The following is a 15,163-nucleotide window of genomic DNA, read 5'->3' on the forward strand; positions in this document are numbered from 1 at the left end:
TTTCTATGTTCACTGCCGAACTGTACGCCATTTCTCTTGCCCTGGATCACATAAAAGCAGTGACAGGCACTGTCACTGCTGTGCCTGTTCCATACATGGATTATGGTCCTGTATTGAAGGTGGATACCAGGCCACATTGGTATTTCAGGAATGGGTTTGCCAACACCACAGCTAAATCTGTCTGCTCTAGTACTGTCACTGCTGTACCTGTTCCATACATGAACTATGGTCTTGTTTTCAAGGCTCGGCTCTGTGCCAGTTAGCAGTAGACTTGTAGTGAGCAACGTGAAAATAAGCTTTTCCAAATGAAACCCTCTATTGGACTTTAGCCATCTTGCTTCTGTGAGAATTGGAAAGAAGTTGTCCTAACGAGGTTAAGCATTGGTCACAGAATTTAACTCATCATTTTCTTTTATCTGGGGCTGATGCACCAATGTGTTGTCTGTGTGACATTGAGGTCACGATAAGCCACATTTTACTGTTTTACCATAATTACGACTCTCAATGACGGCACCATTTTAAACATGTTTTGTCTCAAGGCTTATCCATAACGTTAGACAGTGTTACTGGCAATGGTAACACTGTCCACCTTAGAAGTGTTTTTAGTTTTTTAAAGGCCATTAATCTTTTTAATGCTATTTAAGTGTTGTTTTTTTAATGTGATTTCCTTTTAAGAATCAAAGTACATCTAGTTCAATTTGAAGTTAGAAAATGGCCATATTATCAAATAACTCAAAACCACAACTGAAAAGGCCAACTTCAGGTGACTAACACTGATTTTTGAACTTACTCATTAAGTCATCTTGGCAAGTTATGATAATTACAATTATGCTAGAGAAAGACCTTTACAACTTGTATTACTGTAGTTTTCTCTTATTCCTGTAGACTAGATGTGAAAATTGGATTTAATGTTATTTATGTTTATATTTCAAAAATTAAACTTTGTTTTGTTTTACCTTAATTTCCTTTTATGAATTTTAATAATTTAAATTTAATTTTAACGTTTTACTGGATGTTTGGCACAGATAGCCGAGTCACTTTGTGCCATAAAACACCAAACCAACCAACCTATCTCATGGATGTTTGGCACAGATAGCCGAGTCACTTTGCTCCACAAAACACCAAACCAACCAACCTATCTCATGGATGTTTGGCACAGATAGCCGAGTCACTTTGCTCCACAAAACACCAAACCAACCAACCTATCTCATGGATGTTTGGCACAGATAGCCGAGTCACTTTGCTCCACAAAACACCAAACCAACCAACCTATCTCATGGATGTTTGGCACAGATAGCCGAGTCACTTTGCTCCACAAAACACCAAACCAACCAACCTATCTCAATTGACATTCTGCTGTTTAGGCATGTGTTTTAACTTGTTCTCCATGTAACTACAAAACTTTGATTGAGCTTGATTGCAAATTAATATGAGTTTGGATTTCTTGTGTTTGATTTTCATTGTTTCTACTCATTTGTTTTGAAATGGTTTTGTTTTCTGAATTGTACTTTGTTCATATGAATTCAAGATTCAATATGGCAGATGATAAAATTCCCTTCGTAAGCGTAAAACCACAAGCTTTTGTTTGCAGGGAGTTTATATCTGACGTTTGGCCAGGGTTTGTTCCTTTCACATTACGATTTTTGTAGAGAAGGTGAGAACTATTATGTGGAAAGTTTCTTTCTGTGGTACTTCCTACCTGATACTGTGCCCTCTCATAATCTGATGGATTAGATGTTGTTCTTCTTCTCCAGGGGATCTGTGGTAAGTTTTTAAGGGTGTATTTCTCACTCCTCGTAGATATACACATATTCAAATAGTTTATATGAGCTGATTTGGAGGGATCTAATTTCTGCATTCAGTAACATGGGTAACTCATGTCCTCTCTGCTCAGTGTTGGGTAAGGGCTAGATTTTATACTTTTATAATCTAGATTACTTCAATTTAAACTTGAATTTAGAGTTGTTTCATCTTTACTTCTTTTCACTGTTAATATTATTTAAATGTTTGTAAGTTCTTTGTCTTTACTACTCTGTCACATCTAATTAAGGATGGGTTTTGAGTCAAACTGTTATTGTTAACTGAGTGTTTTTTTTATTCACACTTTATTTTAGGTAGGTCTTATCTTGTTCTTTGTCTTAGAGATTCTTTGAGTGGACTTAAGTCTGATATTTTAAGGGTCCTTTATCATCTAAGTCGTTTTAGTGGTTTTGTACTCTAGATGTTACTTATTTTACTTTTTTAGGTCAACTTTTATAGTTTTGCAGGTTTGTTATTTTTATGTACTTTGTAGGCTGCATGTTTTTACACTATGTTAGTTCATTAGTAATGGATACTTTCTCCAAGTTCATTAATATATGTATCTTTTTTGGCTACACTTTGCAAGAGTTCCATTATTTATAAAGGTTCTTTCTGAGGATTTACAGGTCCTGTTTTTCTCCACCTCTAACTACTTCCCAGGTCTCCTTCCCTCTTCTTTGAGAGTGTACCTTGTCCAGCTGTTTCACCAAATCTGTTCAAGTCCTATTACACAAAGGAGCTATCAAACAGGTAGTATCTACTTAACAGGAACCTTATTACTGCTTATGTTATGTCTTGATATACATAGAAGCATGGATTCCCATCACTATTCTGTTTTGGCCTCACTTCACCATCAAGCCCTACCTCTCACTGCAGTGGGTTTTTTGCCCCACTCTCTTGTCATTTTTCTTTGGTTCCTCTACAAGGATTCTACCTCCCATTTCTAGGTGCCTCTATTCTGTCTTTCTTCAGCTCTGTATTTGTTTTGAATAGTATACTCTTTTGCACCTCATCTTCACTACTTGGGTCATTGGACTCCATATTTGATGAAGGTCCGGCATGGTCAGGTGGGTTAAAGCATTCGACTTGTAAGCTAAGGGTCACTGGTTTGAATCCCTGTAGCACCAAACATGCTTGCCCTTTCAGCTGTGGGGGCATTATAATAAGATGGTCAATCCCACTATTTGTTGTTAAAATAATTGGCAGTGAGTGGTGATGACTAGCTGCCTTCCCTCTAGTCTTACACTGCTAAATTAGGGATGGCTAGCACAGATAGCCCTCAAGTAGCTTTGCGCAAAATTCATAAAAAACAAACAAACCATATTTGATGAACGACTGGCTACTGCTTCCTTCTTCCTGTGCCTAGTAAGTCACTCACACCAGCATCCTTCTTTGAGAAACTCCTCAGATTGGGTTTCTCATCAATTTGGAGAAGTATTTTACTAACCCATTGTAATACTTTATTCACTTAGGAGTTCTCTTCACTTCTCATTTTTGTCTGGCCTAACCATCTTCACTTCAATTCCAGGATATGGAGTGGGCAGTCACATTAGTCCTACCATCTCCTCTAAGTCTCTGCAACATTAAATCCTATCTCAGTTGAGAATGTGAGCTTCCTTGGAAGCTCTCATTTCCTTGGGTTGAGTGCACATGCATTCCCTTCATTGGATGCTTCTAGACCAGTGTAACTTCTCCCACTTTACCTTGGATCATCCTATCTCCCTTTCACCTGGGATCAGGGCCAACCTTGCTTGGTAACTTGACAGGAATTTCACCACAGTGGGGGTCCCCATTCCTCCACTTCATCCTGAATCTTATCTGTTCATAAATGCTTCTTTGGTGAGTTGGGGATATTTCTTAATTCCTCAGAGCTCTCAGGTCAGTGATCAGTTGAGGAGGCTTCTCTCCATATCCACATTCTGGAACTTTTGGCAGTTCATTAAACTTTGTATTTTTTCCTCCCACTTTTGTGGGGGAGGGGTAGTTGTGGTTCATTCTGACAATTCCACTGCCATGTTCTTTATCATTAAGCAAGGAGGAACCAAATCCAAGTCTCTGTCTTTTCAGACTCCAAATTTCCTGTACTAGGCCTGTGATGATTCTGGCATATCATATTCCCAGAGTTAAGAATTTTATGGTTGATCTCTTATCACATCCCAACAAGATTCTTCCTCAGGTATTTCAGTGGGTGTGTTCCCAAGAGGGAACACCACATATCTGTATGTATTTCTCATACATTGGAATGGCAAAACTTTCTTCCTGTTTGGTCTCCAGTTCCTCCTCCCTCAGTTCTATAGGTGGATGCTTTCAGTCAAAATTGAAAGGGTCTTCCCATATATGCCTGCACTCTTATATGAGTTCTCCCTCATCCAGACCACCCTTTGTTGTGTTTTGCTGGCTGCTTTGTATTGGTCAACTCAGTAGTGGTTTCTTCTGCTCTTTTTCTTACTGGAGCAACATACTCTGCCATTTTCTGACTTGTTTGCTCTTCCAATAACTGAAATCCGAAATTTTTCTTACTAGTGTCACCATACTCCATCTTTTTGTGCAGCTTTTACCTGGACCTGTGCCTCACCTTAGGGACTTGCCCCTCGTGTAGCTTTTTTTCTTGCCTGTGCTGTTTGCTCTTCCTCCTTGTCTAAGTACCAGAGGCATTGGTCTTGCTTCTGACTTTGGTATTTGTGTCATGGCTTCTGATCATCCTGTGCTTCTGTTCCTCACCTGTCTCAGTTATTCATCTGGTTGTTTGATCTGGGTTCATCTGCTTCAACTTTAGTTTTTTATAGGACTGCTATGTTTGTCACCTTTCATGCTCCTAGTGTCAAAAAGCTTTCTCTTCCCTAGTTTTTTCCTTCCTTTATTGAGACCTCAGTGATGTTTTTCATACCCTGTCGAGTTCTTCCTTTGAACCCATTACAGTTCATTCTTAGTACCATTTTTCCTTTAAAACCTGATTCTTTTCCATCCTGGCATACAGGCAGCATCATTCCAATATTTATGCCATCCTTTATAATTTCTTGTACATTGTCCACTGGTGGGATCAGGCCTTCCTTCAGGAGACATCTGCTGCCCAGGAAGGTTCTTTTGCCTCTTTTCTTATTTCTTGTACCTTCCTTTTCCCTCCTGTATTCTCATTTGGATCTGGATCATCTCCTTTGTCCAGTTTGTTCCCTGCTATGTTATTTGGTTTGTACTACCTCCTTTCAGGGTTGGTATTCTTCTGTTTTCCATGATCTTCATCTATGAAGGTCTCTGTTTGGGTTCATCATTTCATATGACTGACATATTTTGATATGTCTGTAGTAGGCTGCCTTCCAAATACTGTTTCCTCATCCCAAATTCATCATCTAAGTAAGTCTTTAATTGTTTAAAACTGTCATCTTTTGTAGGAGATTCTTCAGCCTTGTGTGTGAACAACTCCCAATACATTTGTCAGTCTTCCTCTGCATGACATAGCTGCTTCTTTCTTGGATGAGTATTGTCTTCTTCCTGTGGCAACTCTATATATGTCTGTTTGCCTTTAACTGTGTTAAGTCATCATACCATAATTTTTCATCTTATTTCATTGATATACATTACATTTCAGGATCCCAAATGGTGGTGCATGTTACCTGGTCAATTATGTTGAATTTTATATCTTAGCAGCACGTCTGTGTATTTCTGTAACATTCATCATGGAGATGGGGTGTTTCTGTAACACCACCAGCTGCTTTTCAAGTAGTGTGGATATATATATTTTTTATTGTTATCACTATCGTATATAAAGGACCATCACTCATAAGTAAAGCAGATTTTTGCCCATCCCCACTTACCTGTTAATTTTATAATCATACTCTTTCTACTTTTCAAAATAGAGAAACACACAGATTCCCATTGCACTTTATCCAATGTGTCATTTCTCTAGACCCCCTCATGCATATCTCCTCTTTTCTTTTTCTTTCTAGTAGAGCACAGAGGTCCTTATTACTTCAAATTTTCAGTCACTGGAGTGGTGAATTGTGGAGGTTTCTGTAGCAGTGGAATTTGTATGATAAAACAAACTTCATAATTACATGTGTCCACTCTGTGAAAACAGGGCTGTTGATTGTTCTTATACTTCATATACTCTTCAAAAAAAGAAATGCAAAAGGCAAAATATGAGACAAATTGTTAACAAGTTTATTCCAGGAGTTCTGTATGACATGTGTGAAACTTTGCACATTCACTGCTGAACATCCAAAGTCTGCAAAGGCGAGGTCCACGCTCACTAGGTGAAGTTTAACGTCACTCAACGTCAATAACGAGTATGCCCCCCCGTAAGCATCAATAACTGCTTGGCACCTCCTGCCCATGGAAGCGATGAGATGACGAATCACATCCTGTGGAATGGCCGTCCACTCAGCCTGCAAAGCTGCTGCAAGCTGAGGTAGAGTCTGCGGTTGAGGTTGTCGCCGTCGCAGACGTCGGTCCAACTCGTCCCAAAGATGTTTGATGGGGTTTAAATCTGGTGATCTGGAGGGCCAGGGAAGAACGTTGATGTTGTGGTGTCTCAAGAAGACAGTGGTGAGTCGGGCTGTGTAAGGACAGGCGTTGTCATGTTGAAAAACGTCGTTGACGTTCACCATGATGGGTTGCACATGGGCCTAAGAATCTCGTAGACGGTTGCGTATTGTCTGATTGGAAATCCTATGCAGCCCTGGTATGGTTGAGGCAGTAGACATCGCAGTGGTGGTCCTATCCCAAAGGTGACATAACCGGATGTTGTGATCTTGTGCGGGCGTGGTCACACGAGGTCTGCCAGATCGTGGACGGTCACAAGTTGATCCATGTTGTTGGTGACGATTCCATTGTCACCTTGTGATGGTGCTGCTTGGGTGGACATTCACAGCTCTAGCAACATCTGATCGAGATTCACCTGCTTCCAAGCGACCAATGGCGTTGTTGCGTTGTGCTTCAGTCAGTCTTGGTGTAACTGTATTGCCTGTCAGTGGCTTAACACTGAGCTATGGAAACCGAGAATCCGTCACTTTTATAGGATTTTGCACATGTTGCACTTGCAGAACATGCAGATCTCTCAAACAAATTTATTGGACACGCATGCGTTTTGGCGAATAATCCAATGTTTGCCTCCGTTTTCACAGTGCACAACTTTTATTGTCATTTTGGTCTGACATACGTGTAACATCACATACTCTGAGCTTGTAACGTTATTACACATATTTCTCTTTAAAATAACAAAAATATCCCTTTTGCGTTTCTTTTTTTGAAGAGTATATATACATTATCACAATAATATTCTCAATCCAAGATGCTTTTTGCAGTTGGGTTTTGCTCAAGTTGACCATACTTGTTGATCATGACAGACATCCACTATTCATGCAAGGTGCTTCCACTGAACATTTTCTGCCTCGCTGGACCACAATTACCATACTCAATAACCACAAGGCTCTTATCTCAGATGTTTTTGCACAGGCTGACTGGACTTGTTCACACTATTATTAATTTTTTATGCAAGGCACTTCCAGTGGAGGTTTCTGCTCATATGAACTGTACTTGCCATACTCAATATTGAACATAAGATGCTTCCTCTGGATATTTCTGGCTGTACAGACTGCACTTTGATCTCTCAGCGAGTTTTATATAAAGTATGAAATCTACAGTTTTATGCAAGGCACTTACACTGGATATTTTCTGCTCATATGGACTGTACACTTATCATGCTATCACGTAACACAAGGCACTTCTACATATGTCTATGCATATGTGGTATGCACTTGTTCATATCTCATTCTCATATAATTACAATGTACCATGATCAACCTTATGCAAAGTACTTTCACTGGATGTTTTATATTCAAATGGACTGCATTTGGCATACTCCATATTATCCAAGGTGTTACCCTTGGGTGTTTTTTGCCCAGGCAGACAATACTTGTTGATCTTATAAACTTATTAAAAGTGCTTCCATTGTTGTTTTTGCCCATAAACTATACTTAGCATGACCTGTTACAAGGCATTTCACCTGAATGTTTTCTGCCTGGGTGGATTGCACTTGGAGTGTTCATAAACAGATCTTTAGACCTAGCCACATATTCATATATCAACTTACAGACACCTTCTTGAAATCCAATTATCACCGTGTCATGTGTTCATACTCTTTACGTATGTGGATGTCTTACATACAGTCTGTTGTCCACAGACAGAATTTATCTTACACGACATGGTGACTATCTATTCCGTTCTGCCCTATGTGTCTTAATATACTCATTACTGGGCAAAGAACAAACCTGTTCTAGAAGTAGTTATATATCCCACAGGTGCCTGCTTTTATAATTTTGGAACACCTGTTCTTTCATGGAGGTTATTCTCCATTTCTTCGATTAAATTTCCACCTTCACTAGCCCTCTCTACCTTTGCAATGTGGGATTCTAGCTTTGCGTAAGTGGAGCTAGTACCGTTTAGGAAACTAACATTTTCTAACATCTCTTCTCACACACTTCCTCCCAACTGTTTTGCCAGTATTTCTGGTTTGTACTACCAATTCTTAAAAGTGAGGATTGTGCTGCAGTGGTAGAAGGTACCTGAACTAGGTGGTACAGTATGATTGGTGGAGGGTGTGATGACATGATCAGCACATGTTGCTGTAAAAGCTCAAAAATTAAGTATAATAAATTGGTGTGCTGTTACATTTTTGCAATGCTTAGAGGGCAAATTAAGCTTTTTAGCTCTGGGTGTAAATAAGTATGTGAGAAAGATATTTTTAATCTTAACAAGAAATTATTTTGCAATTGGAACTATCAACAATTTAACTCCTATATTCATGGAGAAATTTTAGTAACTATACTTCATTAAAAATTCTGTTCTCTTTTTTTGTCTACAGATGACTTAATGAGTACTGAAAGCTTACAAAACTTAACTTCTAATGTTTTGTATATTTTCATTATGGTATGGAAACTATAAAGGTTAGTTTGGGATCACAAACTCAGCTGAATTGATCAAGCAAGTAGTGTTAGAGTTAATCATGCACACATACATCCCCTTCAGTGAGCTTTGGGGAATCAGTGAAATGTTTTCTGTGATCCCTTAACTGCCCTTATGTCTCACCCTTACTTTCTGTATCTCTTTCTGTAATGTTGGCTCAATTGTACCAATCTAACTACCCTTCCTCTTAACCCAACATCAATCTACATTAATGCTCTCTTTCCAGTTTAAATACAATTTTCAACAACACCACTCTATCTGAGGTCTATAAGCAAAAATAAGGAACAGACTATAAAAATCATTGCAAAGATATAGTACCAACTACCAAGTGTTTTTAGTAGTAAAACATCTTTGATTTAATACTACACTTCATATGAATTGCTCTATAATCAATATTTAGGGTTTAATCATCTGGGCAGGTTTAAATACTTATAACACTTAAATTTATCCTGTCTTGTTTTCAAGATCTGTAAAACATCAAGACCCAAATGGTCTGAAACCAAGACCTACAACAGTGTTAAGAACAAACTTAATTGTTACTATTACAATACTAGAAGTAATAGAAATTAATTAGATGGCTGTAGGGCACTGGAAGGAATGGAAATAACTCAAACATATAAATTTAGGTGACAGAAAAGTCTTTGAAATGCAGGATCATAGGTTACTTAACAGAGATACAGTTCTAAAGAGAGGAGGAGGATAGGCTTTATACTTAAACACCTTGTTGAAGTTGAGGATATTAAAGATAATAGCAAAGAGAATGAATTCATTTTCCTATCAACAGATATAAAGGGAAAAGCCTTTTATGGGAACTTGAGTACCAGATGATACTGAGTAAGATTAATAAAAACTTTTACAGTGATATTAATATTTCAGCTTTTAATGATGTCATAATTGTTGGTGACTTTAATTTCTGGCATATAAATTAGTAAATGTTAGGGTCAAACCATGAGGGAGAAAGGTTTTTTTTTTAACTGTTCAAAATACTTTTCTTCACTATTTGGTCAAGGAGCCCATTAAAACCAGTGTTGTTTTAGTTTTATTAACTTCTAGTATAGAAATGGTTGATGGAAATTGAGGAACATCTGTGTGTAAGTCATCATTGCTCTATCAGGTATGATGTTTTCTGTGTACGGAGGTCTGGAATAATGATATTTTGCTTGCAAATTTTGAAAGAATGCAACAATAATTATCTGTTGTGAATTAAGCAGCTAAATTATTTTAATACACAGATCAAATGCGAAATTTTAAGAATAAATTTACAAATATTCAAGATAAACAAATTCCTTATAGAAAGAAAATAGTGGCTGCAAGTAAAAAACCATGTTGACAAACAAAGGATATGAGAGATGACTAACAAAGGATATGAGAGATGACAAACAAAGGATATGAGAGATAAAGAAAAGCATCACAAATGTATAGAGTTTAAATAGACTGATATTATAGAAGGTCAAGAAAGTTGGTCAAACAGGAAATTAGGACATCTGAAAGGACGTATGAAAATAAATTGGCTGAAAACATAAAAATTAGCAGTAAGGATTTTGTATGTATATTGAGGGCAAACAAAATGTTAGGATAGAGGTAGGACCCTTGAGTGATGATAAAGAAAGGCTACTATCTGATAATCATGAAATTACCAAGTTATTAAATTCTACTTTTTCTTCAGTTTTTGCTAATGAAACTTTAAGCAATATTTCTCATCTTGAACAATTCATAGGTGACAAGAAGATCAAATAAGATTATCACAATAATTTTGAGCTTCTTAAGAAAAAAATTGGACAGGATAAAGAAAGAGAAGGCTTTTGGGCCAGATACTGGATTAAAGATTGGATATGCTTGTTAATATCTTTTGTTAGTTCTTTAATAATGGGCAAGTGCCAGAGGATAGGACATTAATGTCTCTCCTCTTTTCACAAGAAGTGATGAAAATTGCCCCAGTAATTATAGTCTATTAATTTACAATTAATTATGGAAAAACTTTTGTAAAGTTTTATAAAAGATGTTTTGCAAAGTCATTTAACAAAATTTAGAATTAATTATAGAACTTTATAGAGAGGTTTTGTTCTGTATGATAGACAAGCACAAAATAACTTGCATCATTGTAAAATATAATATAGTGTACTTGATTGTTCATTTAACACTGCTTGCATTTACATTTGTTAGAACCAGGACATTTGGTATTTGCTACATCTAGTCCTAAAGGATTTAATTTAGGAGTAAAATTGTTTTAATACATATATATATGTGTGTGTGTGTGTATTAAAGTATTCAGGTGATTTATTGAATATTTTGTTGGGGGTGATATGTAATGGCAATAGGAAATAAAAATATATAACATGATAAGTGGTAGGGTGGAGAGTGGAATTACTGATCCTCACATTCTTTGGAGGAGTAAGATATTTTCATGTTTTAAAACTCAGAAGTTATGCTATTACTATTTAAATGCTTACATTATTGGCACTAACATAGATTTCTCTCTAATTAATTGTGTACTTGGCTAATTTAATTGGTTTCTTAAGACCTGGAAATTGGAAGGCCCAAGGGTAATTTTGTCTTCTACAAAGAGCAAATTACATCTATAATAATATTACTGAATAAACTAAGAATTAGTTAAATTAATTTGTTTTCTTTGGCAGGTTTTCTATCAATAGAGATCTACAAGTTTTGTTTTTCTCATAACTATGTACCTTGAGTGACCTGTCACATGCACAATTCTTAAATAAACATGTACATTTAGCTTCTGAAGAACTAAGAGTTAGTTATCTGACCTTATTAAAACATTGTTCTCTGCCTTCTTTTAATACCCATACCAGCCATCTTGAGATAGTCTTAACAGTTAGGCATAAAGTAAAATTCAGGTTTAAGGTTGATAAGAAAGTGTCTATAAAACAACATTATTTTTATCTTTTACAGGAAGAAGACACCAACTCAGATAATGAAGAAAATATCCATGAATTAAGCTTTGTTGCTCCTCATGAGTTGGTTCCTTACTTACCCTCTATGCAAGGAAAGCACAATGTCAGTAAGCACAATATATATCAGCAGGGATCAAGCCACAATGTATCTCAACATATGATAACCTAATAAGCAATCAGTGTTGGTAATCACAATAATCACAAGAGATCACTAATAGTGCATCATAGAATAAGCCAGTAATGTCAGTAACCACAATAAGATTAACAAGAAATCACTGATAGTGCATTGTAGAATAAGCCAGTAATATCAGTAATCACAATAAGATTAACAAGAGATCACTAACAGTGCATCATAACAGAATAAGACAGTAATCACAATATGATTCACAAAAGACTGCTAACAGTGCATCATAGAATAAACCAATAATATTAATAATCATGGTATGATTCACAAGAGACCAATAATAGTGCATAATAACAGAATAAGGCAGAAATGCCAGTTATCACAATAAGATCAAAAGAAAATCAATCATGGTCCATTATAATTGTGTATACATTTTATAAATCACAATATAATCCACAAAAGACCATTTGTAGTACAAATTCAGTCATCACAATATGAAACACAACTTCATTCATCATGGTCATAAAAGCAAGCAATGTCAGTCTTAACAATATTATTCATAAGAGACTAATCATAATATAATATAACTTTATAATCAATGTCAGTTATTACAGATATTAGCCATAATGAATTAAGTTTCACAAACAAGCAGTGACAGAAGTTAAATTTACATGCAATACAAAAGATACATCATATCTTATCATTGCTTAATGAACAGTTAATGTAATTTTTCACAGCGTAAACCACAATACACTAATCATTACACATATTAACATTATAAGTAACTAGCACAAGTCCTCATGCTACATATGGAATTTAGTTCATAGGCTTCATGAAAATTGGAAAGTAACATGCTTGCATATTATTAGCATATAAATATATTAAATACTGGCATATAATTTTCTAGAAATTAATTTGTACTGGCCAGTTTCTTTATATTAGTAGGAAATCTAGTCCATACCCAAGAACCCATGAAAGTTTCATGACAACCAGAGCTCAGGAAATACTCACTAAAACAGTAGCATCTGGAAATCTTTAAACAGCTGTCAAACTCAAACATTGGAAAATGAACACAGTAAGAGATTTTAGGATTTTTCTGGGATATACCCAAGAGATTTGGAAAGTTTTGTGATGATCATAGGTCTGGAAGTTAGAAAATAGTTCATCACAAACACTAACTGCTTTATAGTGTAGATGTATTATAAAGAAGCAATATCCATAATCACAGTATCATCCACAAAATATTAGTCACAGCTCATCAAAACTTTTAACAATCAGTGTTACTGAATGTAGGCTAGCTTGAACAGCTTTCAATACATAAAAACTAACAGTAATCAAACCAAGAATCATTGAAATGCCAGCTATTTTAACAAATTTAATTATAATGGTAATTATTAAATAATTTCTTTTATTGCAACATGAGAAACCGTCCACTTATTTTTACAATATCAGACAATCCACTTACTAACACACAACCTTATATATACCTCATATATTACCACAATTTGCATTAGCTCTTCTACTATCAGTATTCAGTACAATCCCATGAGGGAATTAGAACATTCATCTCCACGACTATAAAGCCACCTCACTTAATGTCAATGAAGGATGGCTTTCTTCTTGTCACATGCCAAGGAAAGTTTCTTTTCCTTTCACAAGTAAAGACATTTATTCAACTTTTACATGCAAAACTATTCAGTTGTGTAATGCAATAAAGTTATTAGAGCTCTTATAATTGACATTATTGTACTAAACCAAGTAACCAACACTATCATAAAAATATACCATCAGTATTTAGATAAAGTTAAATCACAAATATTTTTTGCTCAAGAAATTATGACAAGTTAATTCTAAGAAGTAGATCTCTATACAAGAGTACATGTTTCTATTTTAGAGCCTTGGAAATGTTTATAAGAGCTACATACTTCAAATAAATTTATTCTTGTTCTCATTCTATGTTTTGGGTCAGATCCTGTTTGTGCCTGATAGAAAAAATACAAAAGTTATTAAATCATTGTCTATCAAACAAAGACTGCAATTCCTAATTCAAACTGGGATTAAGAAGTTCTAATGTAAAGGTAATAACCACACTATTAAAATCGCATTACAAAATATTGATTAGTTGATTTCAAATAAAACTTAACACATTAAACTAGTAAGTGGCAAGTTCTTCTCTCTTCTTTTGTATCAAACAGATGTTAAGGTAATATAGAACGAGTTAAACTAATTATTAAATTGGACAAATATTTAGAAAACTACCTTTAATTAAGGTAAATACAAGATACTGCATTTGGGTTATCATGATTTAGATCACACACTTAATATAGATGGCAGTTCACTAAATGGCATATCTTGAAGAAAAGGATCTTAACATAGCAGTGAATACATCACTCAAGTCAAAGTTATGCTTTGTTGCTAGTAGTAAAGCTAGGATAATTTTAAGTTATACCTATAGACATACTAATTATAAATAAAAAAGGTAGTTATTTTTTCATACAAATCAGTATTTAGACCTCCCTTGGAACATCATACTAATCCATTAAAGAATATTGGAAGTAGTCTACTCAGATGAAGTCCACTAAAAAGCTCCAGAGAGTTAATCTTGTATGGAAAGGTTAAAATCTCTTACCTTGTTTTCTCTTGAGAAAAGAAGAACAAGAGATGATCTAATTGAAATTTGCAATATTTTCTGGAGAATTGACAGGATATAGTCCTCTAATTTTTTGTGCTGTATTCTGAAAATTATAGTACAAAAAGACAGTTTTAAAATTTTGAAAAGATAAGTTAACCTTCGGTTAAGCTAATTTTTATTTCTAACAGTGGTGGAATTAGCACTTTAAGGAGTTTAAGATTTAAATTAGTGACTTTGGAAAATAATGATGGGTTGAAATTTGTACTTTTCTTAAAGGTGACTGCAAGGGCAGCCTTGATGATCCTTGCTGTCCTTGTTTTATGATTGAGTAATATTTTAAATAAAGCCAGTATAGAATGTTTATATTTTTCACTTTATTAATCTTAAATACTGATATATTTTAATTAGAATATTAACATATACATGTTTATTTCTATTTAAAGAAACAGAAACTTTACAAGAATATTTTATCACTGCAAGCTTGTACCTCACCTCTTACCTTTGACAACCTTTTAAGCATTTTGTGCACTAAATTGCAGCATTAAAAGTAAACAAGTGTATCCTTTTGTTCATTAATTGAAGCCTTAATGTCATCAGTAATTATTTCTTTTACTCAAAATGTTTACTTTTACAGTACACAAGCATTCTATGAAAAACTTTCATAACTTCAATTTAAGACTTCTTTAGATCAAAACACTATTACTTAACTTGCTTATAGGTCAGTGATCAACT

At 35.3% G+C, this 15,163-nt stretch overlaps 1 protein-coding gene across 1 annotated transcript in view; it reads left to right on the plus strand.

Annotated features, from left to right (window-relative positions):
- LOC143234100 (doublecortin domain-containing protein 2C-like) overlaps positions 1 to 14,789 on the plus strand; it is a 45,997-nt gene extending 31,208 nt beyond the window's left edge. Inside the window, exon 8 of the mRNA XM_076471163.1 lies at positions 11,674 to 14,789. Coding sequence (XP_076327278.1) covers positions 11,674 to 11,844 — 171 coding nt within the window. The 3' untranslated portion in view covers positions 11,845 to 14,789. The remainder of the gene's footprint in view (positions 1 to 11,673) is intronic.
- Positions 14,790 to 15,163: the final 374 nt, after the last annotated feature.

This window comes from Tachypleus tridentatus, chromosome 12, assembly GCF_004210375.1.
Source record: "Tachypleus tridentatus isolate NWPU-2018 chromosome 12, ASM421037v1, whole genome shotgun sequence".
NCBI classification, from domain to species: Eukaryota; Metazoa; Arthropoda; class Merostomata; order Xiphosura; family Limulidae; genus Tachypleus; species Tachypleus tridentatus.